The sequence below is a fragment of the Ambystoma mexicanum genome, chromosome 2p (assembly GCF_040938575.1).
Source record: "Ambystoma mexicanum isolate Mex_15411 chromosome 2p, UKY_AmexF1_1, whole genome shotgun sequence".
Classification (NCBI taxonomy): Eukaryota; Metazoa; Chordata; class Amphibia; order Caudata; family Ambystomatidae; genus Ambystoma; species Ambystoma mexicanum.
This window is the reverse complement of record NC_090923.1, coordinates 1,221,833,421-1,221,858,515: the sequence shown is the minus strand read 5'-3', so window position 1 is coordinate 1,221,858,515 and position 25,095 is coordinate 1,221,833,421. Positions and strand designations below refer to the sequence as shown.

General features: G+C 47.4%; 1 protein-coding gene and 1 long non-coding RNA gene across 7 annotated transcripts in view; one reads left to right on the top strand and one right to left on the bottom strand.

The window, feature by feature from the left end:
• Positions 1-25,095, bottom strand: part of LOC138567363 (uncharacterized) — a 211,424-nt gene that overhangs the window by 52,578 nt on the left and 133,751 nt on the right. The gene's annotated exons all lie outside the window — the stretch shown is intronic.
• TFE3 (transcription factor binding to IGHM enhancer 3) overlaps positions 1-25,095 on the top strand; it is a 237,049-nt gene that overhangs the window by 127,856 nt on the left and 84,098 nt on the right. For all 6 annotated transcript variants that reach the window (XM_069645496.1, XM_069645491.1, XM_069645494.1 and 3 more), the window contains exon 2: positions 23,215-23,328. Coding sequence is in view for 2 of the 6 variants with exons in the window: in XM_069645491.1 (XP_069501592.1) it covers positions 23,215-23,328 (114 nt within the window). In the remaining 4 variants the exon portion in view is untranslated. The remainder of the gene's footprint in view (positions 1-23,214; positions 23,329-25,095) is intronic.

Below are 25,095 nucleotides of genomic sequence, written 5' to 3'. Positions count from 1 at the left end.
TTCACAGCTGCCGGCTGGTCAAGATGGCCACCACAGCACTTTAACAACTCTGTCCACTCGTCCTTTTTTCAATTGATCTGTTGAAGGATTACCAGTACAATGCGTCTACCTATTGGTGGAACCAATCAAGGCTCAACATTATTGGATTTACTCTTCTTTTTTTGCCGGATAAGGAAAACTGGGTCTGGGGGTGTTCACTGCCACATTTTCATATATGCTGACTAAGCACAGTTCACCCGGTCAGCCACCCCAAAAGTAGGCCAGGTTGCACAACCTCCAATATTTCTGAAGCCCCAAAGTTCCATTAATATCCTTGATAGACCGGCATGTGGGCTGAACAGAGACTCTGTGCAGATCCCGTAAAACAGTTTATTTTCCTTGTTCTTTTTTGGTCCAGGGACCCTCGTGCGTTTGGCAAATCTAAACAGAGATGTGGGACGCCCTGTACGCTGACATATGTTTTATTATGTTGCTCTGATATGTATCTCGCACCACTGCCAGTTGCATGGTCTCCAGTAGCTCTGGTGGATCTGAATGAGAAGGGGGGAGGGGTGTTAGGTTAGTGGACGGATCAGACATGCAAGATAGTGTTGCTGCTGTGTTGATACAGTTCTGAAGTACCGTCTACTGTGTGCATGTCTGATTGAATAGGCCAAAATGGCTACCTATAAAAATACAAAGTCCTTATTTGAATGTAATTGGTGTTGGACAGCTGTCATACACACCCTGCTCCTCTCATTACACTGTTTTAAACCGGTGGCACCCTGGGTTGTTTGTCCCAGCCATTCTGGCCTATTTGATGGGAGGGTCCCCCTCCGTGCCTCCTCCTCCATTCTATTTATTTCTGCCACTTTGCAGCCTTTCTGCCCACCCATCCGCTCCCTGTACCTCTTTTCCCTCCCCGACCCTTCCCCTGTCCTCTTATCGCCCATCTCCCCTACCCATGATTGGTGCTTTCCTTGGGGAAGTTGAACTCCCTTTCAACACTGAACACCAGGACGGTCTTCACCATGGCAGGCCCGTTAGAACGGGTTCTGCCCAGCCGTCCTGGCATGTTTGTGGTGAGTGCCCCCCTCCATTTTATTTTTTTCTGCCATGTTGCTGCCTTTTCCCCACCCATCTGCTCCCTGTTCCTGTTTTCCCTCAATGACCCCTCCCCTGTCCTCTTCCCGCCTGCCTCCCCTGCCTGTGATTGGTGCTTTCCTTGGGGAAGCTGCCCTCTAAACAGAGGCTTCTAGGACAGCCTTGTCCAGGCAGCCGGCTAAGGGCCCTAGGCAAAGGACAGCTCATCTCCCTGTTTGGCCCTGTTCGCCCCTGGATGACTGACGAAGCACCCTACACCTACAACTAAGGTAAGGTGGCACAGGCAGTGAACACAGCCATTACTGTGCTCAATTAAAACCCTTCCACATTACCACCATCATATTATGACACTGTGTAGATTACCTGCTTCACCCCTAGATAGCCCGATGGATTTATTGGGAGTTATCTGTGTGTCGCGCTTAGATTGATCTTTGTGGATAGGCAATGTCTCTCACTTATATGGGTTGTTGGGGGTGGGACATGTGTCACCCTTAGCTGTATTTTGGGGGTAGGATATGTGTTGCACTTAGATGGTTTTTTTGGGATGGGAAATGTACTGCAGTTCGCTGTATTTTGAGGGTAGGATGTGTGGCGCATTTAGATGGATTGTTGGGGGTAGGAAATAGGTCACCCTTATCTGTATTCTGGGGGTAGAAATGTGATGCACTTTAAGGATTTTTGGGGATAGGAAATGCGTGGAACTTGGCTGTATTTTGGGGGTAGGAAATGTGTTACTCTTAACTAACAGTGCTAAAAATTCAGTATTCCTCATACCCAACCTCAAAACTCTAAACTAAACATAGCCCTACCTCTACCACACCACAATCCGCACACACTTCACAACACACATGAAACCAAACGTACGTACACACAAAGTACCCATGCACAATCATACCTCAACACCACATGACGTCTACGAACCAAAAACATACCAATGTTCAGTGACCAGTTTTCCGAACTGAAACTGCCAACAGCACATCAAAGCTCTCTTGCTCTTCTCTTTCTCAATCTCACTAACAACCCTCCTCCCATTGCAGATCCGCCAGAGCGCCAAGAGATAATGCAAGTGGCAGCAGTGCGCGGTACAAGACCACATAACCTAACATCTCCTTGTTGAATTAGTGAAGGCTAGAAAACGTACTGATTGTCCATGCAATGTTGTTTTAGGGTATATATTCTAGTACTTCATAGCCATTCTACGAAAAGGATGCAAACGGATGCATGCGACTCTGAAATAACTTTCACTTTGTCTGCATTGTGTTTGTCTCCTCAATCCCACCTCATGGCTGAGGTAGTCCACCTCTACCAACACAAACTTCATTTAGCTATTATATCACAGGGAGCCCTACCCCACTGATTGTTTCCAGCCAATCAGCCAGTTCCTGCTATATGGGGGCGGGTCAGTGGATGTAAACATCTTGCTATGTCCACCTGCGGAAGTACCATTCCCTGCCAGCACTGGATCATTCAGATGCTGGGAACTGCTCTGGGGCGTGTTCGATGCTGGGGAACTTGGATAGGTCCGTAGGTTTTGGCCATGTACTGTCTTGTGCTAACTGAGGTAAGGAAAGCAGTAGGTGCAGAGGAAACGCCTCCCGTTACCTTCTTTCTCAAGTGCATGAAGGTGGATCATGTACTTGATCAGAGTTGCTTCTCCCTCCAAATCCCTTGGTCTTGGGATGAAAGCTAGCACCAGCCGTGGAGTTAAGTGGGCTGGGGCAGAGCCCCGGCAATCTCTTAAAAACTGTGTCTGAGCAGAGGGGCTGCAGGAACGTTTTGCATGTAAACCTGGTTTCAGGAGACTCGCAGTAGCAGAAGGGGGCTGAGTGACTGATTTGCAAGCTTTGTCAAGTATTTAGAGAAACGAACCAGAAACGGGGCCTGTGATGAATCAACGTCCGGGGTACCAGTGGTCCAGGGATGAATATCGGTTTCTAAACCATCTATCAGCCCCACACCTCTAGTACACCAGAAGGGATCCGAACAGATTGGGAACACCAGTCAATTATAAACCTCCTTGTCCAAATTTGGCAACGTGGACGGAACGGCAGGCTTTTCTCCTCAAAGTCGTGGATCGTTGGTTAGTTGCAACACAGGCAAATAGAATTACCCAATGATAAAAGGGACTGTCCAGTCAAGGTTGTATAAAAATCTCAACTTTTTATTATTCAACAGACAGTTCTAGGACACTACCAAAATATAACCCACCGTGTAAAGGAATGCAGAGGACAGACAGTTTCAAGAAGGAAAAGGGATGCACTCTGGATCCTGACAGGAGGGTAGTCCGTAAAGTAATTAATCACAAAGGTTCAAGGATACTTAGTTTCAGCACACAGCAATGGGTCGTAAAATGTCCCTAGGGACCTTTGGAGAAGGACCAGGGGGACAGAACCACAATGTACCTTGTGCTTGTAGAAGTTCTTGGTGCTTGACAGGGTCGAGTCGGTTTCAGGGCGCTTTGCAGCTTCTGCAACAGTTCAAGACAGGAGACAGCTGTGGGTATCAAGCGGCCGGCAGTTTGGCGAGCGTGGCTGGACGGACAGCTGCAGGCTGGCCTACACAGTGGCTCGGGGTCAGGAATCGTTGTCTTAGTGCTGGTTGGTGGGTCTGAAGCACTAGTCGAGGCGCCTCAGGCGACGTTTGCGACTGCAGCTTGACAACAGTTAGCGGTGAAGTCGGTTGCAGATCAAAGGGCTCGACTGGCTCGGAAATGTCTTTTAAGGCAGAATCCGGTTGATGCTTGCCGATGCACTCCTCCTAGCTTCTTCATTGGGCTTGTGTCGTCCTTTAAGGTGGACGGCCCAAAGCTGAGGAGTGTGTTGCGGGCAATGGCCTTGTCCTTGGTTTGGTTCAGAGACTCTGGCATTTCCAACCCAGGAAGTTTGCTTGCAGAGCCTAGCAGGGCATGCTGTGTGCTGGCTGGGTACCAGTTCTGAAGCGGCTGGAGGATCCTCTGTATTCAGTATCTCCTTCTGTTCCCTGGGAGATGTTTAGGGGGGGATCTTGCTTCCCTCTTTGGAAATCCTGGCCTTCCTTCCCAGACTGAAGCTGTAAAGCACACTATACATTCAGCCAGGGTCCAGATGAGTTTGTCTTGTTACTTCTTGCAAAGTCTTCAGATGATCTGCCCAAAAAAGGGGCTCAACCCCCTTTTTAAAGCCAAATGGGCCACAGTGATTGGTGTATGCTAACTCTACCTTAATGATCCAATCCTGGGTCCCCACCACAATCTCCTGTATGCATGAGGTCATAACCCGAGTGCTTTGCTACAGAAAAGGTAAAGGCGTGAAAACATGTAATACTAAGTCCTGCCCATCTTCCCATCTGTTGTGGATCAACTGGTCTCTCTGGTTAATTGAGCTCTCTGTGGTTCCTGTTTAACGCTGCAGATCTCCCTTGAAGCTACGGAGACACCAGACTTCAGTCGCCACAAAAACCACATACTCTTATCTTCTGAGTGGGGTCCCCCTGTGGAGATGACTATTGTAAACAGCCGGCCCATACATGACCGGTCACTGCCCTTGATACTGAGAGGCAGGAGCTGGCTTCAGGTTGACACAGTGCATATCAAAAGGATTTGGGGGTTTTCCTGCCCTTTGTTAGTCCTGCAACCAGACCCCGTGGTCCTGTTTGAATTAACTCTGATTACTATGCCAGGCTTCCACCAGCTAACAAAGGAAAGGGCGGATCCATGGAGCCCTTGTTAGTTAATGTGGCTGGCCTTGGCAGAAGGAAGGTTTTGCCTTCCCCCTTCTGAGATACCTTGATGTACTCTTGGCTGTCGTATTCCAGCTAAATATGACGGGGAGGCTGGCGCCTGTAGGCTGTGTCCACCCAGAGTACACAGGTCTATGTGTATGCTGTGCGGTAAGCATAGGAAAATATGTGCAGATTATCCCCACATATTATCCGTAGGTTGTTCTACCATCATTCAATTTCATTTAAAAGTTCAAAAAAGCCCAGGCGAGTGCACACCCACCTTGCGGATGGTTGAATTCCTCACAGTGCCTTGGATTGTTCTGCTTGAGAGGGGCACATGCATCGATAAGTTGACGGAAGGAGTAAATATATCTTGTGGTTGGAATACATTTTATTGTTAGGGTGAGTGTTGCGATAAATTAAATGATGCCAGTGTGAACTACATGCTCGGAAGGGTTTCATGCTTGAATCACTATCACAGACATATTTAACATATAAAAGTCTCTGGTAATTCTTAACGTTCTTTGATTTAATGCAAATGGGCAGGAAACTGTATTGGTGCTATTTGTCCCCCTTGAAAGACTGAGGGTGGTTACTCATTAATTGAGTTGTTGACATAAAGAGTAATTAATTTACAAATCTCAGAGAAATTAATTGACATGTGCAGATTGAATGCAAACAATATCATCTGAGACACGCAGAGTGCCCCAAAGTATATGTTTGCAGGGTCTTGCTGTGTTTTGTTTGGGTCAGGCAATGCTCCCTTTACACCACACCGATCACTATTTAGGGCATTCCCAACATTCTTGCCACCCCCCCCTGGTTAGAACCACCACCACCCGCTCGATGTTGCATCACGCTTAAAACAATGCCACCAGTTAAACTATACTTCCAAGGAGGTGTGCCAGAGGCTGTGCCTGGTGGCTCCCAAGCTGCCCACTTCTGGCATGGAGCAATAAAGCCCATCCACCTGAACTCATTCAATATGGCACTGGTTTCCCTGTTCCAGTGTAAAGTCTGTGCCCTCTAGTTTCCTGGTGGCATAATTCACTGTAACAAGGATGTACTGCTTACCCAGTGGCACTAGTAGTTTGGCGTGGTTTGACCAGTTGGGCCTTAATATGGGGCCCGCTTGCCTCTCACATTTACTGCAGTCAAAGGCCAGTAAACCTGTTGCAGTAACTTAGACCCTGTCCCTGCCCTACAGATGGCCATGGAGAGGTATGTCACCAGCCAGCACAGGCAACTGAGTGCTGTACTTCTCGAGGGCAACCCCCCCCCCTCCTTCAGAGGAGAATCTGGTGGAGCACATTAGCTGCCGGGCCCTTGTTATTGTGCCTCGCTGCTGTGCTCTGGATCCCTTATTATTGTGCCTCGCTGCTGTGTGCTGGCTCTCTTGTTATTGTGCCTTGCTGCTGTGCGCTTGCTCCCTTGTTATTGCACCTCGCTGCTGTGCGCTGGCTCCCTTGTTATTGTGCCTCGCTTCTGTGCACCGGCTCTCTTATTATTGTGCCTCGCTGATGTGCTCCGGCTCCCTTGTTATTGTGCCTCACTGCTGTGCTCTGGCTCCCTTGTTATTGTGTCTCACTGCTGTGCTCCGGCTCCCCTGTTATTGTGCCTCACTGCTGTGCTCTGGCTCCCTTGTTATTGTGCCTCGCTGCTGTGCGCTGGCTCCCTTGTTATTGTGCCTCACTGCTGTGCTCTGGCTCCCTTGTTATTGTGCCTCACTGCTGTGCTCTGGCTCTCTTGTTATTGTGCCTCGCTGTTGTGCGCTGGCTCCCTTGTTATTGTGCCTCACTGCTGTGCGCTGGCTCCCTTGTTATTGTGCGTCGCTTCTGTGCTCTGGGTCGCAGTACTTCCGGAAAAGTTGCCTGGGTTAGAGCTCTGCCACTGTTGCATAGCACCTGCCGGGCCCGGGCAGCATTGATTCCCATACACTGTCCCTACACGCCCCTGGGGCTTTGGAGGTAGATTGTTCCAATAGCTAGAGAAGAAATTCCCCCTCGCTGCCTTTGTACCCACTAGTCCATACCTGGCACATATTGAACTACCATTGATCCTGCTCATCCAGCATCCTCCGGCCAATGAATTACTGCACACATTCTGAAAAGTGTTAAAAGTGAAGAAGCATCTGTTGCACTGCCTGTTCGCCATAGCGGAATGCCTTCATTTGCCCTCAAGGGAGAACACTTTGCTGATGGTAGATTTCTTCATCGCATTCTCTAATCTACCCGTTCCTAAAGTCAGACTTCAGGGATAACATCCTAGTGTAGGAGCTAAGTTCTTATCAGGGCTCTCTGGTCATTGGCATGTGTTCACGCCCCTTCCCAGTGTGCACCGGAAGTAGAGCTGCTGACCAATGGGTGGGTGGGAGGCAAACTTTCCTTAAATGCTCTTGCAATGTTTTGGGCGTTCCTCGAAGCTTGGCCTTCAATTCGAAGCCTGACACAATACTTAATTGCCTGAGTGGTCTAACCAGGCTTGTCACGTCCTATACTTAATTTACTTTAGCTAAAGAGGCGTTATTCACAGTACTACCCCGAAACCTGGGCAGAATTTCATTAACCAGACGAGATCTCACATTTACGTCCACACCCTACCCGCAGGGTACTTACCATACCCCACTCAATAAAGTATCTCACAGTCCGGGCAGTATCCAATCATCTGGGGGGTGCAATTCACCATCCAGGAAGTGACCTACCATCAGGGCATTGCCACACCAGCCATGTTGCCACAGTCCAGGCAGTGTCACACAAGCAGGGCAGTGCTCCACAATCTGGTCAGTTTCGCACAATCGGGGACATTACACAGGCATGTCGGTATCCCGCACCCTGAGCTGTGTCTGGCAATTATAAGGACAGTATCTCACAACCAGGGCTCACAGCCAGAGTGGTGTCAAGCCATCATTCACAACATTCGGAAGGGCAGCATCGCACAATTGGTGCAGTAGCTAAAGGGATGTGACCTAGCAGTTCGGGCTGGACTGCCCCTTTTGGGGTGGGTCCAAGCCCGATTTGCAAATTGTCTTTCCCCTTCTGAAATGGCTTGGCAGGCTGAACAACGAGGGTCCTGGAGGATTGCCCAGAGCAATGTCTGTGCTTATGATTTATTCAAAATCTTCCAGCCATCAACTTTTGGTTTTGCTATCTCACACACAGGACATTAGTCTCGTAGATCCAAGATACGGCAGGGGAAAGGCCGCCATGTTCACGTAATTTGCAATGTATATGCTCAACTAGGAAGCACCCCTGTCTGCAATGCTACCTGCGTAGTTCCTCGGTAAATAGTCCTTGCACAGCTTACACGTTTTTGCTGTGTGCTTTCAGTAGCGCTAGATGGCAAAACCATGAGGAAGTGGTGTGTGTGTTTTTGTCTGGACCCTGCACCGAAGTGAATGTATATATGGGCCTGATTCACAGAAGCGTTTTATAACGGTGCAGTCCCATAGAAAAACGTTCTGTGAATCAGGTCCATAATATGCGTCTTTCTGCGGTATCCGGTGCAGGAAATGGGCCGGAACTAGACGGAGCTGCGCTCCGGCAAAACCCGTCTTGCCAGAGCAGCACCCCGTCCCCAGGGACTAGCCCATTACTCTCCCAGATCCTGCGCCTCAAAGAGCAGATCGCGTTCAGAGGACTCCGCACGGGCGCTGCCTAGTCTTCCCAAAGCAGCCTGCTCACGCTTGCCATAACAACGCTTTTATTTATTTAATTTTTACATTTTTTACACTGCGTGTTGTGCTTCGGTTTTACTACTTCAACTGGGTGCTTTGCCATAGGGCTTGGTCTGGGTAGCTTGGGTACTTTAACGCAGGGTGGAATCGGGTAAGTGCATTTCAGCTATAACACCCGAAAGAAGTGACAACAAGCAACATTATGGTTTACCTTGTCTGCTCCCGTTTTACCCAGGATGCTTGCCATGACCCCTGACCCGCACCCATCCCGCCTACATCTGGCCACATTTGCACTAGTCTTTTCCCTGCATTTATAGTGGTGTTTACTTCCTCCAGCACTACCCCTGCACCGGTGAACGTGTGCCAAGATGATGCATAACGTTTGAATGAATTTACCGGCTCCACCTGCCCCCTGGGGTGCAAGTTTGTTTTCTGTTTACCCACATAGCATTCCCTCCCCACCGCACCCGAGGTCGTCAATCTCCAGGAAACGTACACACCAGGAGCCTGCAGCGGCTGATATGAACATGTCCACTTATTTAAATAGCCCGACTAAACGCTGACAGGGGTGGTATGCGAGGCAAGTACAGCCGAGGGCACTTGCCCAGAATCACATGGTGCTTCTTTCTAGTGGCGCAGCCGGGATCAGTAGACTGCAGAAACTGCCAAAGCCTCACATACAGCGCTACAGCTTTCCCAACTGGTATATATGTCCTGCAATTTAAAGGCATCTCTTTATTAGGGTGAATATTGTTACCAATCACATTATTGTTGTTATTCTACATTTTTATAACACGCAACACGCCCAAAGGCCTCAGCGCGCAGGCAAGCTTAACCAAGGAGCAGAAGAAAGGGCAATCTGAAAACCTACAAAGGTCAAAGGAAGCAGAGCAGAAGAGTCCGTTATTCGCTTCAAAGGGTTGCTTACTGAATCACCATAAGACATGTTTAACATTTAAAATTGTGGACATTATGATGTTCCCATAATGCTCTTTTCTTTTATGCAAATCGCCAGGATTGGGTTTTATGAGGAGATACTGTGTTGCGCAACCTGGCGGGGGGCCCCACCCCTCCAAAGTGGTGGCTGTTTCCGCTGGAAATGTTTTCCATTTCCAGCACTGGCAGTATCTTGAAACACTAGACTGCATATGGAGAAGGATTTGTAGTCTGCTCTTGCTTCCCATGACTGTTACCATGAAGGAGCTCGCAGAGAAATCTGGCAGTGCATATGGTGCCCAGGGAGGCATCGAGGTTACACATACTCGTAGTGCCCAGAGAGAGAGAGAGAGAGAGAGAGGGAGAAGGAGAGAAAGGGAAGAGTGGGTGGAGAAGGAGGAATACAGTAGGAGGAAGGGGAAGAAAGGACGAGGAACATCGGGGCGAGGACTACAAGAGTGTGAAAAGTGAAGAACGAGTGAGACCTGCATGACTGGAAGACACCGCTTCTTGGGACCATTCTTTTTGTGGGATCGCAGATTAGGATCCATCTAGAACATCCCAGTGGGAGTAAGCGAGATTTGGTGGTTGCCCTTATGTTCCCACCACTAGGTAGCTAGATCTTAGATAGTTGGGATTACGGATTGGTTGTGACCACCTCAGGGTTTAGAGATGCCTGGGTTAGGGAGGTCAAAGCCTATGGGAGAAGAGAGAGAGAGCAATGACCTTTATTGAGACCCTACCCAAACATTTTGTTGAAAACCTTTGAAACGACTTTGAGAGTTGGTGTGTTCTGGAGGCCATCTGAGACACCTTGGATGCCTTTTAAGTGTTAATGTTTGTCTTCATCACTGGGAAAGGGGCATTTCCTTTTTCAAAACCAAAACCTCCACAATGTCCCCAGTTGACAGCAACTTTCATACTGTATTAAATAATGACTGAAAGGAACTGGCAGTTCTACATGTACTTTGTGCCTGTGTAATTTCAAGATGCCAGAGCAAAATCAAGTACATCACACATCGATCTTTACAAGTTGCGCTCTGTCAGGTTGAGAGGACTACCCCTTTGCATTTTGGTGCTTGCACCACTGCATTGGTGATGGGAAAGAAAAGTGTACAGACACATACATTGGCACAAATTAAAAAGAGTGGACTTGCAGAATATCACATGAGAACACATATTCTGTGAAACGGGTGTGCATTTAGAAGTGGCGCCAGGTGAAAAAAGGGGGAAGCAGTTTTTCAACTAGAGAATATATTTACTCTGCAGTCCATTGCATCCAGATTACTATCACGGGTGAGAAGAGAAACTCTTATTAATGCCAGTTCAGTTCACCTTAGGTGGCCAGATTATATATGTAGACTATTACGTTGTGTTTTCTTCTCCCCCTCATGTTTGGAGATGGAGCATGCATCCTAACTGTTTGAACACCACCCCATCCGTGCCCCCCTTGTGACCGTCTTTTTTAATATAATGGTTTTGCAGCTGTTCCACGCGCATGCGCAGCACCATCTCCAGCGCCTACAGTGACACAGCTCTTCGGAATTAGACTAAGGCATCTGACCTCTGCAGATCTACCTCCCAGCCGCATCAACCAGCGCCTGGCAAAATAAAATCAAGTTTTCTAGACAAGGCGCCTTACCTACCTGACATGGTGGACGCCTTTTTCAACTAACATCATCAAGACCACGACTACTTTGTCCTGAAGACAGTTCGGTGCATCCCAGCAGCGCTGCTTACCTCGCACAGCCACTGCCCACCAAACTATAAACCGAACCAGAAACACCAACCAGTGTGTCGACAATGCTAACACATTGTTACTGTAAAACAATGCAAGAAATCAAATAATTTGTCACTCTGCCTACTAACCCACTAAATATGCAACCAGCGAAGTACTTGAACATCCCAATTCCATGTGCTACGGCACCGTTTGTATTTAATGTCTTTCTGTTAGTCTTAATAAATTCTTGTATCGCTTATCACTCCTGTAGTCTACAGTGAGATTCTATTCTGGGAGCCAGCAGTTACCTGGCCCCCCTGCAGATGTGTGGTGACCTCGAGTCACGCCTATTTCTAGGGTAGCCTATGATTCTATCTCCTTTTGTTTAAGTATATCTCATAACCCTCTAGAGTCAGGCCCCCTTACTAAAAAAAGAGGGTTTCGCCCATTTTTTCTTACGTGCTGCTGTGACTGTATTAATTAGAAAAAACCCTTGCACCATACCATAACATAACTCGGGTATGTCTTATATTTAAAGAGTATTCTGCCACCAGGAGGTAGACTCATAATGATAGGGTCTCTTGAATGCAGCCCGTGTGCTGCAGGGACGTGGCTGCCACTGCAGCTGTGACCTCTGAACCTGCTCTGTGCCACTGGTAGAGCACGGGCTGCAGATCAGGATACTGATGCAGCAGGTCACAGGTACACACTATGCTTTTGGGATGGAGCTTATGAAAGGGGAATCTGATCAGCAGATTACCCTTTCAGAGAGGGTATTCCCCGCATCATTTTATTAATTTAATAAAAAATAAAAAAATCCATGATTTTACACCCTTGCCAAATGCACAAATGGCAATCCGCCACACTTGAGCCAGTAAATGTTTTCTACGGGCGATATTGGGGTAGTTTGGTGAAGACTGAAGACTAGGCGAGCGGCAGCATTTTGTATGACCTGTCAGCATTTGATAGACTAGGCAGGAAGTCTGAAACAGATAGAATTGGTATAGTCAAGGTTGATTGAGGGTAGAAGTGGCATAAGTAGGAGCTGAAAAGGTAGGAGAAAATCTGACGAAAAAAGCGGGGATGAAAAGACAGTAGCTGGAGACCTCGATAATTTGAGGGGTGAAAGTTGGTGTTATCAAGTTTTAACTCCAAGGTTTTTGATGATGGGGACTGATGTAGGGCTGGACCCCAAAGAGGGAAGCCAAAAGAGGGATTCCCCCAGAGTTTGCTGTGATGAAGTGAAAACCAAGATTTACGATTTGCCAGGATTACGGCTAAAATAGTTGTTCATCCATACGGAGATGGCAAACAACTTTGGGAATTGGAGGCAGTGGAAAAAACATACAATCACATTTCTTCTCATTCTCACCACTCGCTGACCCATAGCACATACATACATCTGAAACTCACTTCAGAGATGCAAAATACACATCACATTAAAAGAAAAAGCCTTTTTACCTGTTTTTCCAGCTTCGATCCGTCACTCCAGGCCACTGAATACATGTCCTCCACAAGCTCCAGGGGTTGTTCGTACAGTATCGGGTGGACCGCTGGCTCGTGTGAGGAAACTTTAATGATGTAATGGACGATGAATGGGATAGGTTCCCTGGCCCGTGGGTGCAAACGGTATGGTGGACGTGTGGCTGGCGTAATGTGCACCCGCACATGCAGGGCCAATGCTTTCACTCGGGGGTGCAGGAACTGCTACTTTTTTGTGCCCCACTTGGATGCCCACAGGGTCATGTATACCACGCTCCATACGGAGAGGCAAGCGCCAAGGAGCGGCCACTTTTCCTGGCGACTGAATGCATATTTTTGGAGATTCCCAGAGGTGGTTCGCAGACTGCAGGATAAAACAGCAGGATACTGTGAATTGAACACGGCCTCAATGAGGAGCACTGGGACCCTCTAGGAAGGTTATGAGTCAGTTGTACGAGGTAATTTCTGTCCTCACCGACAGGGAAGAGAAAAAGCTAGCAAAAATGATAGCGGGTGAACTACTGTTCATGCGCCATGTGCAACAATTCCTTACTGATCGATCTCAAGGAACACGGCGCCAGTTGCTGCAGGCTAGAGATTCCTACCGCACTCTCACAACAGATACCACCCGACAAGCCCAGCTGGCGTCTCGTGGTACAGTATATAAGGTGGGGGATAAAGCTGGGAAACTACTGCCATGGCTGAAACAGTGGGACTCTCCCCCCCAGACACATCCACAGAGTTATCAGGACAGAGGGGACGTGGTTATGGAGGACAACAAGACCTGTGAGGCATTTGCAACCTATTCTAAGCATTTATACATGATCCTGGTGGGACATAGCAGATCGGCATACACGGACCTCTTAGAAGAAATCCCCCTCCTGCAAATCACAGGTCGGCAAGCAGTAGCTCTGGAATCAGAAATTATGCAGTACGAAGTAGCAGTGGCAATATTATCACTCCAGTCAGAGGGGATGCTGGGACCCAATGGTTTCCCAGCAGAATTATGTAAAAGGTGGACTAATGTTATCAATGTTCCAGAATAGCATCCAGAATAGCAAGAGTGAGGGAGTAATGCCCCCAGATGTGCGACAAGCGACCGTCATACCTAAAAAAGACAAACCACTGGACGCATGTGCTTCTTAACGGCCTATTTCGCTCCTTAATATGGAATGAAAAATACAGGCAGAAGTCCTAGCGACAAGGTTAAGATCCTGCCTGCATTGATCCACCTGGAACAAAATGGTTTCCGGCCGCACAGGGCAACTCATATGAATATTCGTAGACTCGATGTGTTCCTGGGTATAGCTGACTTAATTCCGCAACCACTGGCAATGGTAGCCATTGATTTTGAAAAAAGGCTTTTGATTCAGTATATTGGGAATTTGGGTAGTGTTGTCAAGTATGGGTTTCGGACTGACCTTCTTACAATGGGCTAGATTGTTCTACGAGCACCACCTGGTGACTGTTCAGGTTAAAGGGGTGATGTCTAGGCACTTCCTGCTGGAAAGAGATATACGGCAGTGTTGCCCTCTCTCCCCGGCGCAGTTCATCATGGCTATCAAACCCCTGGCAGTTTGGCTCAAAGGGGTTACACTCATGAGAGGATTTGTGTGGAAATCAGACGTAAGGACTGTCTCTCTCTGTACGTAGATGACGTGCTGTTGTATGTTGGGGAACCTCAGAGATCGATCCCAAAGATCATGGAGACCCTACAAGGCACAGTGGCCTCGGGATCGACTGGAGCAAGTCGATCCTATTTCAGATAAAAGAGGCTCAGAAGCAATTCCAGACAGCTGTGCTTTCAAAGTAGCGATTGGCTCATTTAAATATCTGGGCATTCATGTTTTTCCGGACTTCACTGCCTTTCTTGGGCACAATTTGACACCCATGGCTGAAAGGTTTATAGCTGATACAAAATTTTGGTCGGCTCTCCCCTTGTCCCTATTGGGGAAAACGGCAATGTTTAAAATTATGGTTCTGCCTAGATACACAATACCCCGGTTGGGATACCAGACTGGGAATTTTAGACTATTGAAAGAGCTCAGAGGAAACTGGTGTGGTGGGATTCTCAGCCGGGAATAGCTTTGCAGTCCCTATACGGCTTAGTACGGGACAGCAGAATTGGTCTCCCAGATCTTAAAAATGTGTATTGGGTCTCTCCGCTTGCAGTGGCAAATGAAAGGTTGTTTGAGGACCCATCCCGTACTCACATCAGACTTGAGCATGCTGGTATGGTAAACACAGACCTGCTGCCGATGCATGGTGGCATGAACGTGGTTGGTCTGCCTCTCGATTTCGCAGCAGGTGGTACGGGTTGGTTAGAGAGCCAGGAGGGAGATGCGATGGGGGTGGGGGAAGTGGTGACGGCGAGGGCCCCATTATGGAACAATTGGAACATGCCAGAGCTGCAGAAATTTAACCTTTTTGGTATGGGAAAAATTGAGATGTGTTCCTAGAGGCAGCCTACGGTAATTCTGGGAGCTGCACTGAAACTCACAGCTATCCAATTTGGATAATTGTCAATATGTCCAATTTGACATGCCATGTGGTCAGAATTCCGAGGGAACTATGAATGCCCAGAGCAATCCCCAATAGTAGCCAATATCCATACAGAACTTCTGCTTAGGAAAGCAATCTCGACACTGAACCAAAATCTCTGTAGCTTTACCACACGCCCCTTGACGAAACTCCAAGAGAAATGACGGGCGGACATGAGCCCTATTCAGGTGGAAGAGTGGCAGGAGGCCTTAATGTCTCCCAGGGAGATAGAAATCTCAGTCCAATTTATTCAACAAAAAATCTTGTACAGAACACACTACACTGGTGTAGAACTGCTGTTTCGGTGGGGCCGAGCGGAGTATTCCAACTTTGTACAATGCCATATTGCTCACTGAACGTTTTATCACACTATATGGCTTTTTTTTAAAAAACAATTTTTGTTAGTTTCCAAACGAACATTACATTTAACCATCAACAATAAACCAACAACACCCACAGTATTTTACGTTGTATTACATGTCGCAGACTTGTACTCATTTCCCTTATTCCTCCGTCCAACAAGCCTGCTCCGCTCCATCCTTTCACACTTTATTCGTAGGAGTTTGTTCTCTGTCAGTATCCTCGGAAGATTCTGTAGTTGAGCTTCCTAGGGTGGGGCCCCATAGTGTACCCATTAAATGTTTCCAATCTGTTAGAGTTTCTGCTTCTTCTCCCCCCACCCCTCTATTAGCTGTCTCGCTCCATCCTACTGTTTCAGCCTCTGACCATCGACGGAGATCTGCCCACTAAACCCCCGCTTTGGGTCTACTTGATGCTTTCCACCCCATTGCTATCCTGCGCTTGGCCAGTATATAGGCCATATCTTTGAGTTTGCTTACATGTTTCAATTGCCGTGGCCTAGGGAACCCTCCCACCATGCATGCCCATATTGAATCTACGTTCAGGTTGATCTCTATCACACTATATGGTTATGCCCTAGAATCCAGAACTTCTGGCGTAAGATCATCAAAAAGGTATCTGCAGTGGTGTCTTAGCTGATCCCGCTGGAACGAAAATTAATACTGCTGGGGATATGTGGCAAAACAGCGTACAGACGTTACGATGTATTTATTTTTCCAACGCTCTGATAGTGGCAAAAGGGAATATTGCCATGCAGTGGGGGGCGAGAGAGGGGCCCAGGGTATCCAAGGGGGTGGTGGATGTGGATAACTGCATGGCAATGGAGGAACAAATTTGAAAAAATATGGGATAAATGAGGGAATGAAGAGTGATCCCAACAATGCAGAGGCATACGCTTCACGATCTAACTGGTTTAGATGTCCCACTTATACTGTGATACTGTGAGCAATTACAATGGTTTTGTTGTTATTGCAAAAGTGCAATGCAAGATAGCACCTGGGTGGAGGAACGGGCAATAATATGAAAGTAGCAAATGTGCCCTATTTGCCAAGGGCTAATTCCAAATAGTCCACTTTGTCCAAACACTGGCCTATTGGAATTAACGCATGCGCTTTTCCCCGCAATGACGGCGAGAGGCAGCATCACGTTGCAGGAGCGTGCAGGGAAATGTGTTGCAGTGGGATTATGTGTGGTCCTTACAACCCCAACTTCCCACTGTTATTGAAGTGTGGTAGAGAAATGTATACACAATGATTAACAGGACAACAAAAATCAGGGACTTAACACTTCAAATCATTCTTTAAAATAGTTATATAAAGTAGTCGAAGCAGCGCTCCTCTACTATATATTTAATTGTTTTACGTTCCACCAGTCCGATCATTCTATTTTAAAATAAAGCATTCTGGAACGGTGTGAGGAATTCAACCATCTGCACAGTGGGGGCACCCTGACATGGGCTTTTAAAAAAATTGTTATGTGAAATTGTATGATGGTAGAACAACCTCTGGAAAATGTGTGGGGATAATCTGCACACATGTTCCTATGCTCGCCGTACAACATATACATAGACCTGTGTACTGTGGGTGGACACACCCTACAGGCGCAGTCCTCCCTGTCACATTTAGTTGGAAAGTGACGCCCAGGAGCATATGAAGGCATCTCAAAAGGGGGAGGGCACAACCTTCCTCCTCCCATGGCCAGCCTAATTAAATAACAAAGGCTCCATGGATCTGTACTATCCTTTAGATCTGAAGACTTTGCAAGGAGTAACAAGAAGAACTGATTTGGACCCTGGCTGAAGGTACAGTCTGCCTTACAACTTCACCGCCAGTGAAGGAAGGCCAGGATTTTCGAGAGGGAAGCAAGATCCCTCCCCTAAACATCTCCCAGGGAACAGAGGGAGATACTGATACCAGAGGACCCTCCAAACAGCTCCAGAACCGGTACCCAGCCAGCACACAGCGTGCCCTGCTAGGCTCTGTAAGCAAGCTTCCTAGGTGGCAAGTGCCAGTGAGTCTCTGAACCAAACCACGGACAAGGCCGTTGCCTGCAACACTCCTCAGCTTTGGGTCGTCCGCCTTAAAGGACATAACCAGCCCAGTGAAGGCGCCAGTAGGAGTATTTCCGCTGTGTTGCAACTAATCAATGATCCACGACCTTGCAGAGATAAGCCTGCCGTTCCGTCCTATTGGACAAGGAGTTTTATAATTTACTTGTGTTTCCAAACTGTTTGGATCCCTTCTGGTGTACTAGAGGTGTGTGCTGATTGATGGTTTAGAAACCGATATTCATCCCTGGATCACTTGTGCCCCGGAAGTTGATTTGACTCAAATGGTTCATTTTTAAAATAAAAGTACAGGAAGTAGGAACATAGTCATGAAGTAAGTGCTACTGCTCTCACGCAAGCCCTCACTACTGCACGGCTTTCTGGAAAAAACATTTGGTCAATGGTAAAATCAGGCTGACAGTTGCTCTCCACTTCTTCCTTTGTCAGCTTACTGGCCAATCAATACTTCATTGCGGGCCTGTGCTGGAATTTGAAAATCATTGAAAGACTGGAGTTTCTCAACTGAAAGAAATCCTGAAAACGTACCCCACCCTGAACAAATGGCAACCAGAGTTTGGACCCAGACATAGCACTGGTACTTTTCTCCTACCCCTCCCTTACCTGCAAAAGAAAATCTCACCTGTCTACTCGACGTTGTAGACCCCTCTGGACTACTAACGGCTTGCTCCAGTGTGCCTCCTACCACTGTTACATAGGAAGAAGCGTGAAGATGTTTATCCTCCATCCAGCCCGCTTCGCTCAGTCACATGCACCACCATCAAGCGACGAACGGGGCAGCCGGGCCAGGACTCCACCTTCCAGCCTGCCCTTCTCTATAGCCACAGGCTGGTGGTCCCACCTCCTGTTCCTGCCATTGGATGCTCCTCATCACTTCCAGTATTTGACTCCTTGCTTTGGGCAGCCCAGCAAAAGGCAAACCACTAAGGGCCAACCTCCAGTCTCTTTACCTTTAAGCTGTTGCTTTGCTGGGTCCTGCTACTTGCTTGTGAGTACCACCTACGTATATGCTCAGCCCCACCCTCCCCATGCACTGCTCTTACTATATCTATCTTTCTCTTCTACTTCTCTCTTCATTTTTCTCTGCTCAAAACCATGTCACCTCTTCCTCTCCCTATCATCTTTTCCTTCACGCCACCCTCTTCTCGCTCACCTAATCTCTCTATTCACAAATCCGCCAACCCTAACTTTCATCACACTTGCTCATCTCACATCTACCTCCAGTGCTTCTCTACTTCGCAGACTCTACATCAGTATGCTTTGCATTTCACTTTCTTTATATTGCTCTTTGAAATGCACAATCTCTCTGACAAGACTCCTTTACCTCAGGCTTCCTTCTTTCCCATTCTCCCACTCTTAACCTCACTACCCTTAATTTCATTTTCCCGTAGACTCTGCAACCCTTGCTGCCCTTCACGACCCTGCCTACACCTTCATCCACTCTCCCCACCCAACTGTTATGGGTGGTGGTGTAGGACTGTTCGTATCTTCCAAACTTACCATCTTCCCTAATCCCCTATTTCCTGCTAGTTCTCCCTCTTTCAAATACATGATCACCACAATCACTGCTCCCTATAGCAGTCAAATTATCTCTCTCTATCGGCCACCTGGTCTCGCTGGTCAATTTATTGACCACCTCTCCCAACCTCCCCATCATCACTGGTGACTTTAACCTCCCCTCTCTCTCCACTGACTTTACCTCTCTTCTCCATAACGACTCTCTCTCGTCTGTCCACTCTCTGTCCACCCATTGAAATGGTAACTCTGCTGACCTTATTCTCATCTCCTCTCAACTCTCCACCTCGATTATCTCCACTGCTCCTTCTACCTCTGATCATTCCATCGTCTTTGATTCAATCTCAACTCCTGCTTCCACCCCAGATTCCATCCATCACTTCCATTACCAAGTGCAAGTTTAATTGCTACAAATTCCCCATCTACCTCTCTAACCTACAAAACTATATCTCCCCAATCCAAGATTCACTGTTTCATCCACTGATAAAGCATTCACTAAATGTAACGCTGCTCTTAACACTCCCTTCTCCTCTCACTTCCCTCTTACTACATGCAGCCCTTCAGTCCTTAAACCCTCCACCTCCCCACGCTTTGGATTACACCTACCACCTGCACCCTGAGAACAACGAGGAAAAACCTTTACACTTGGCAAAGATCTAGACTTTCCTCTAATCTCCAACTCTACATTATTACTCTTAAAAACGACTTCTCTGCCAATCGTGACTTCTAACTCTCTTTCATTTCATCTCCATCCTCTCAACCTAGGAGCCTGCAAAAATTCTCAACTCAATTCTCTCGCATCCTAACCAATGCTCCATCTCCTCTACTATTTCTACTATCAATCTAGCTCTCTACTTTGCTTCATAAATTTCAAACATTCAAAATGCCCTTGTAAATTACCTATTACCCGCTTGCTCTTTTCTCCACCACCTCTACCCTCCTCTCCTGTGACAATGTCTTTGTTTGCCCCACTAATCTGGATGAGATTCTAGACCTTCTCCTTATGGCTTAACCCTTAATGTGCCCCCATCGATCCTCTATCCCAACACACAGTGAAACTCGTAGCTCCCAGGGTTGCTCCATATCTTACTTCCCTCTTCAACTCCTCTCTTGAAAGTACCAATTTTCCATCATCCTTCAAGTCGGCTACTGGCTTAGATCATAACTGTCCTGCCAACTTTCATCCTGTCTTTCATCTACCTCACTATACCAAAATCCTACAGTGTGTAGTTGTCAACCAACTCACCGAGTTCCTTGAGACACACACATCCTCCTGGATCATCTTCAGTCTGGCCTCCGACCGCTGCACTCTATTGAGTCAACTCTCCTCAATGTTAGCAACTACATCTTTTCAGCTTGGCATTCTAACCATTCATCTATTTGTATTCTTCACAACCTATCTGCTGCCTTCAATACTGTCAACAATTCTGACCTTCTGTCAACACTATCCCTCATAGGCCTTAGGGACAAGCGCTCATTTAGTTTGCTTCATATCTCACCCCCAGACACTTCCAGGTGTCCTGGAACAGCCCTACCTCTCCACCCACACCCCTTACTGTTACTGTTGGTGCTCCCCAATTATCAGTCCTGGATCTGCTTCTCTTCACTCTCTATACCTCTGCTCTTGGTACCTTCATCTCCTCCTATGGCTTCTCCTATCAACTCTTTGCTGAGGACACTCTAATCTTCTCCTTTCCCTCCGTATCGGATGAGCTATGGTAAAAAATGTCTGTCTCTCCGCCATCAAATACTGGATGGCATCTCAATTGCTGATGTTCAACTGCACTAAGATTGAAGTTCTCTGCTTTCCATCCAATAAGGCTATCTCTTTTCCCTTCTTCTATTCTTCTCTCCTAACTATGTTCCTCACTATGCTTCTGCTCACAACCTTGGTATCATCTTCGACCCATCTTACATCTTCTCGCTCTTCATCTCCCAATCTGCCGCTGCGGCCAGACATAATCTGCCAAACATCAGAAAAAAAGACCTCTTGTGCCCTTCAACACCACTAAGCACCTAATCTCCTCTTTAGTACTCTTTCGATCTGACTACTTTGCTGGTCTACTCTGTGGCCTTCCCAACTATGCTTTTTCACCGCTCAACAAAATCCTCAACTTTGCTGTCCGTCCATTCTTCAACCTTTCCCTCCACCTCCCCAGCCTGTGGTCAGTAAGGGTGGTTATCTATGAAACAGAGGGTAAAGTAGAAACTCATCCTCATCATCTTTAAAACTGTACACAGACTTGCCCCACCCAACTTGCAGGCCCATCTCACTGCCTACTATCCCCCTTTCTGCCTACGATCATCCTTGGCTCACCTCCTTGCTACCTCTTGTGCCCCTTGTGCTTCCTCTTGTTTCCCGCTCTCTTCCTCTCCTCGCTCCCTTACTCTGGAATGCTCTTCCTCTTTGCACTACTCCCACTCTATCTCCATTTAAATCCAAGCTCCCCTCCTTTCTGAAGAAACACTTACACAGCATTCTATAGCACCACATCTCCCTGTTCTCTTCTCGCCCACCTGTCTAAGACATCCCCACGGCACTTGTCGCTCACCTATGCAGCCTAAAATGTAGCATGTCCTCCACTTACCTGTTCCTACATCGTGCTCTACTGTCCATGTCCTTGGCTCAGGTTTCTGCCTCTGCATCATCTGATCTTATATCTATGTCCTCTCACCCATTGTTATGGATACTGGTCAGCCGTTCTGTAAATCAATGTTAAAAAGTCAGGCTTGACAACCCTACACTAGTCGCCCCTCAGTTCATCCTGTTGAAACCAAGACTCTAGCATAATAGAGGCGGTCAGGTTCCCAGTGTGAATGATACAAGTGACAAACACACAAGTGCATGTAGAGATGTGGCTGGTTGTAGCTCCGGGAGGTATGGGACATGCCCGTGAGGCAGCACTGGGACTTGGGATGGAGTGCGTCGTGATCGTGGGCCTTAGTAAACTATTCCCAGATTCACGCACCAGTGCTGACAGGAAACAATGGCCGCTGGATGGAAAGTCCCAGTAGGAGGTTCCCAGATTCATAGTGCAGTGCAGAGGCGTAGACAGGGTAGGGCCTGAGCAGGCAACGCCCTCCCAAAACCTGTAAATGCACACTCAGCAGCGCTGTGTGGGCATTTACAGATATTAATGCCCCTGTGGTGGGCGCAACTACATTAGCTTCAGGCCCAGCTTGTTAAACAATCCTGTCTACGCGGTGCAGTGTTTTTCAAGTAAGAATCAGACAGAGGCTTCCCTCTCTACGGCATCCTACCCGTGCTCCCTATCTGATGTACCTTGTAGTTAAGGCTCTAGGTTGTCTATGTTCAGACATGAATGCAGACAGAAATCAATCCGTTTTTAACCTGCATGTATTTATACAAATGGAGAGAAAAACAGGAACCACTGCTTGAATCCCCAAGCTGTCAGTCACTGCCTGAGGGCCAATCATTTTGCAAACTGGCATCTTAGGGATTGTAACACAATTAAGTGATATCCCGTTGGAAGCTGTTTACATTTCCGCCCAGAAGTGTCGCTGGTCATGAGCACTCACAGGTAGCCAGGCAGTTGGATTTGGTGTGTAAAAACCTAGCTCCATTTATTGGCCGTATGTCTGTGGTTGTGAGTTTATTTCTAAGTGTACACATGTTTTCTATTGAATAAATGTGGAAAACTACCAATTGCAGAAAAGCAGATAAAGACAAACTGTATTAAAAAAGAAATATGGATAAATACAGCTGGAAATAGTGCAATAATTAATCCCATAGAGCCTTACATGTAATACGCTCTACACACAGAACTTCATAGGAAGAAATGTGCATGTTATAAACGCAGCAATACAAAATGCTTTTGGTAAACGCGGGTAGAAAACGTTTTTGTGTTTTTTGCAAGGAAAATTGATAGACACAGACAGGTCGTCTTTGTATACACTGGAAAAACACCTCAACATTGAAAACAGGAAACCGTAATGAGTGCCATTAAAATGATTTGCCGTTGACGTTTCCCAGAGGACCATGAGGGAATGTTAGTTGGAAAGCGGCGTGGGGCCAGTAGTAGCCCTGTGATGTTTATGGCCTTTTCTGTGTGTGAATGTCTTTCTTTGCTGTAGCTGAGTCTTGTGATACCATGTGTCCCCTCTTTACACTCTCCACAGCGTGAGCTCTCTCCTGCCGGAGTCTGGCATTGTGGCAGATATCGACGAGGAAAGCGTATTGTCCCAAAGCAGTGAAAGCTTCTACGAGCTGAAGAGCCAGCCTATCAGCGTGAGGTAAGGAGGCACGCTACGTGACGTGGGCGGGGCGACGCGGCGCTCAGGAGGTGAGGCGCGCAGCATTCTCGGGTGGAGTAAGGTGATGACGGGCAGGCGGGGGAGATCCTGTGAGCCAATTTGCTTAGTTCCATGGGACCTCCAGCCAGTCCTGTTTTTTTTTTCTCGCACTGCATGCTGGGACCTGCAGGCCCATCATTAAAATGGGGAAAACGAAACTACCATCCCCAGCATGCAATTAGGAAAACAGCAAGGACTGTTTCCAGGTGTCATGCTGGGGAATGAGCTTCTTTGCAGGTATGAGACACGTGGCTGTCCCTCACTAACACTGTTTATATAGCTTGGTATCCGGGGTTGGTGTGTTGGCATGGGCAGTGATCAAACATAGCATTTGACAATTTAGAAGTCCCTTGGGAATGAGGAGCATATTAATGACCTTTTGCATACTTGCAGTAACATTCCTACACAGGTCATGGAGGGATAGGGCGCCACATTTTTCAATAAGCACCAATGCGAAAGCATCAGCGCCCTATTGTTTTTAAATGCACCCTACTCCTGCTAAGTAGTGTGTTCCCGCCACAACGTAAGGTGTGCAAGCTTGCTGTACGGCAGTGAGGTGGGTAAAAGTGAGGCAAGCAGAGCCCAAGTAGTAGTAGTCATTTATATAGTGCCTTCTCCCATTATTAGTATGGTCTCAACGCGCTTGTAACATAACGCATTGGGTGGGGGTCATTAACGTGCAGTGGGAAGTGATGACACCTGAAGCCAGTCTATCAAAGTAAAATATGCAAAAGCCAATGTTTTTTTGCCCAATTAAAAAAAATTGTACAGGAAAAACAAGCGTTTGCCTGATGAATTCTTGTCACTGGAATAATAACCACAAGTTGCTGGCAAAGTATGAAATGCACACACTTTTCAAACCCAAAAATACGTATCGAAATATTCCATGCAGAGCAAAATCCTAGTGTAGGTGTTTTTTATCAATCGTGGCCACACCCAGGGGCGTTGCTAGGGGGGGATAAGGGGTATATAGCCCCTGATCTTTTGGTTGTAGCCCTGGATAAAATCTCAGAAGCTACAACCAAAAGACTAGCTAGCCCCCAGTCCCAACAGTTCCGACTTCAGCATAGCCCCGGGTCTTTTCCAGACCCAGCAACTGCCCTCAGAGCAATCCCTTTTGGGGATGCTTTTTCAAATGTCAAGATTTGATTAAGCAAGAAGTGGACCAGGTGGTCCAGGATGGGCTGAACTCAGTGGTAACATGGACTGAACCCATAAGCAAACAACAGTTTACACTTATGAACATATAATCAGCACAGTAACATGCCATTCAATTAATTGGGTCAGTGGGGGCTGTAAGGGGAGGGACGATGTGTTATAGTTGGGAGCAGGGTACATTTCAAGGGGGAGGAGACCGAGTTTGAAGGCAACGAGAGGAGATAGTTTGAGGGCAGCTTTCAATGCCACAAAAGAAGTTCTATTTTTAATGTAAAGCGGAATGGGGTTCCAGTGGTGGGCGACTTGCAAAGGTTTGGTGCAGAGTAGCAGCCTGCCAACTGGGGGATAGCACACTTGAGGGCTGCCTTCCTCTCAGTGTGGTGAAACTAGCGCTGGTCAATGGGCCGGCTCTTGCCGGGTACGAGACCCGGCATCCGATGTCTCCCCGGATAACTAACCCGGCCTGCCTCAGTCCTCACCAGGTTTAACCGAGCCCCAGGATTCGCAGAGGGAAGCTGGTTGCTGGGTGATCTAATGTGCTCTGTCCTC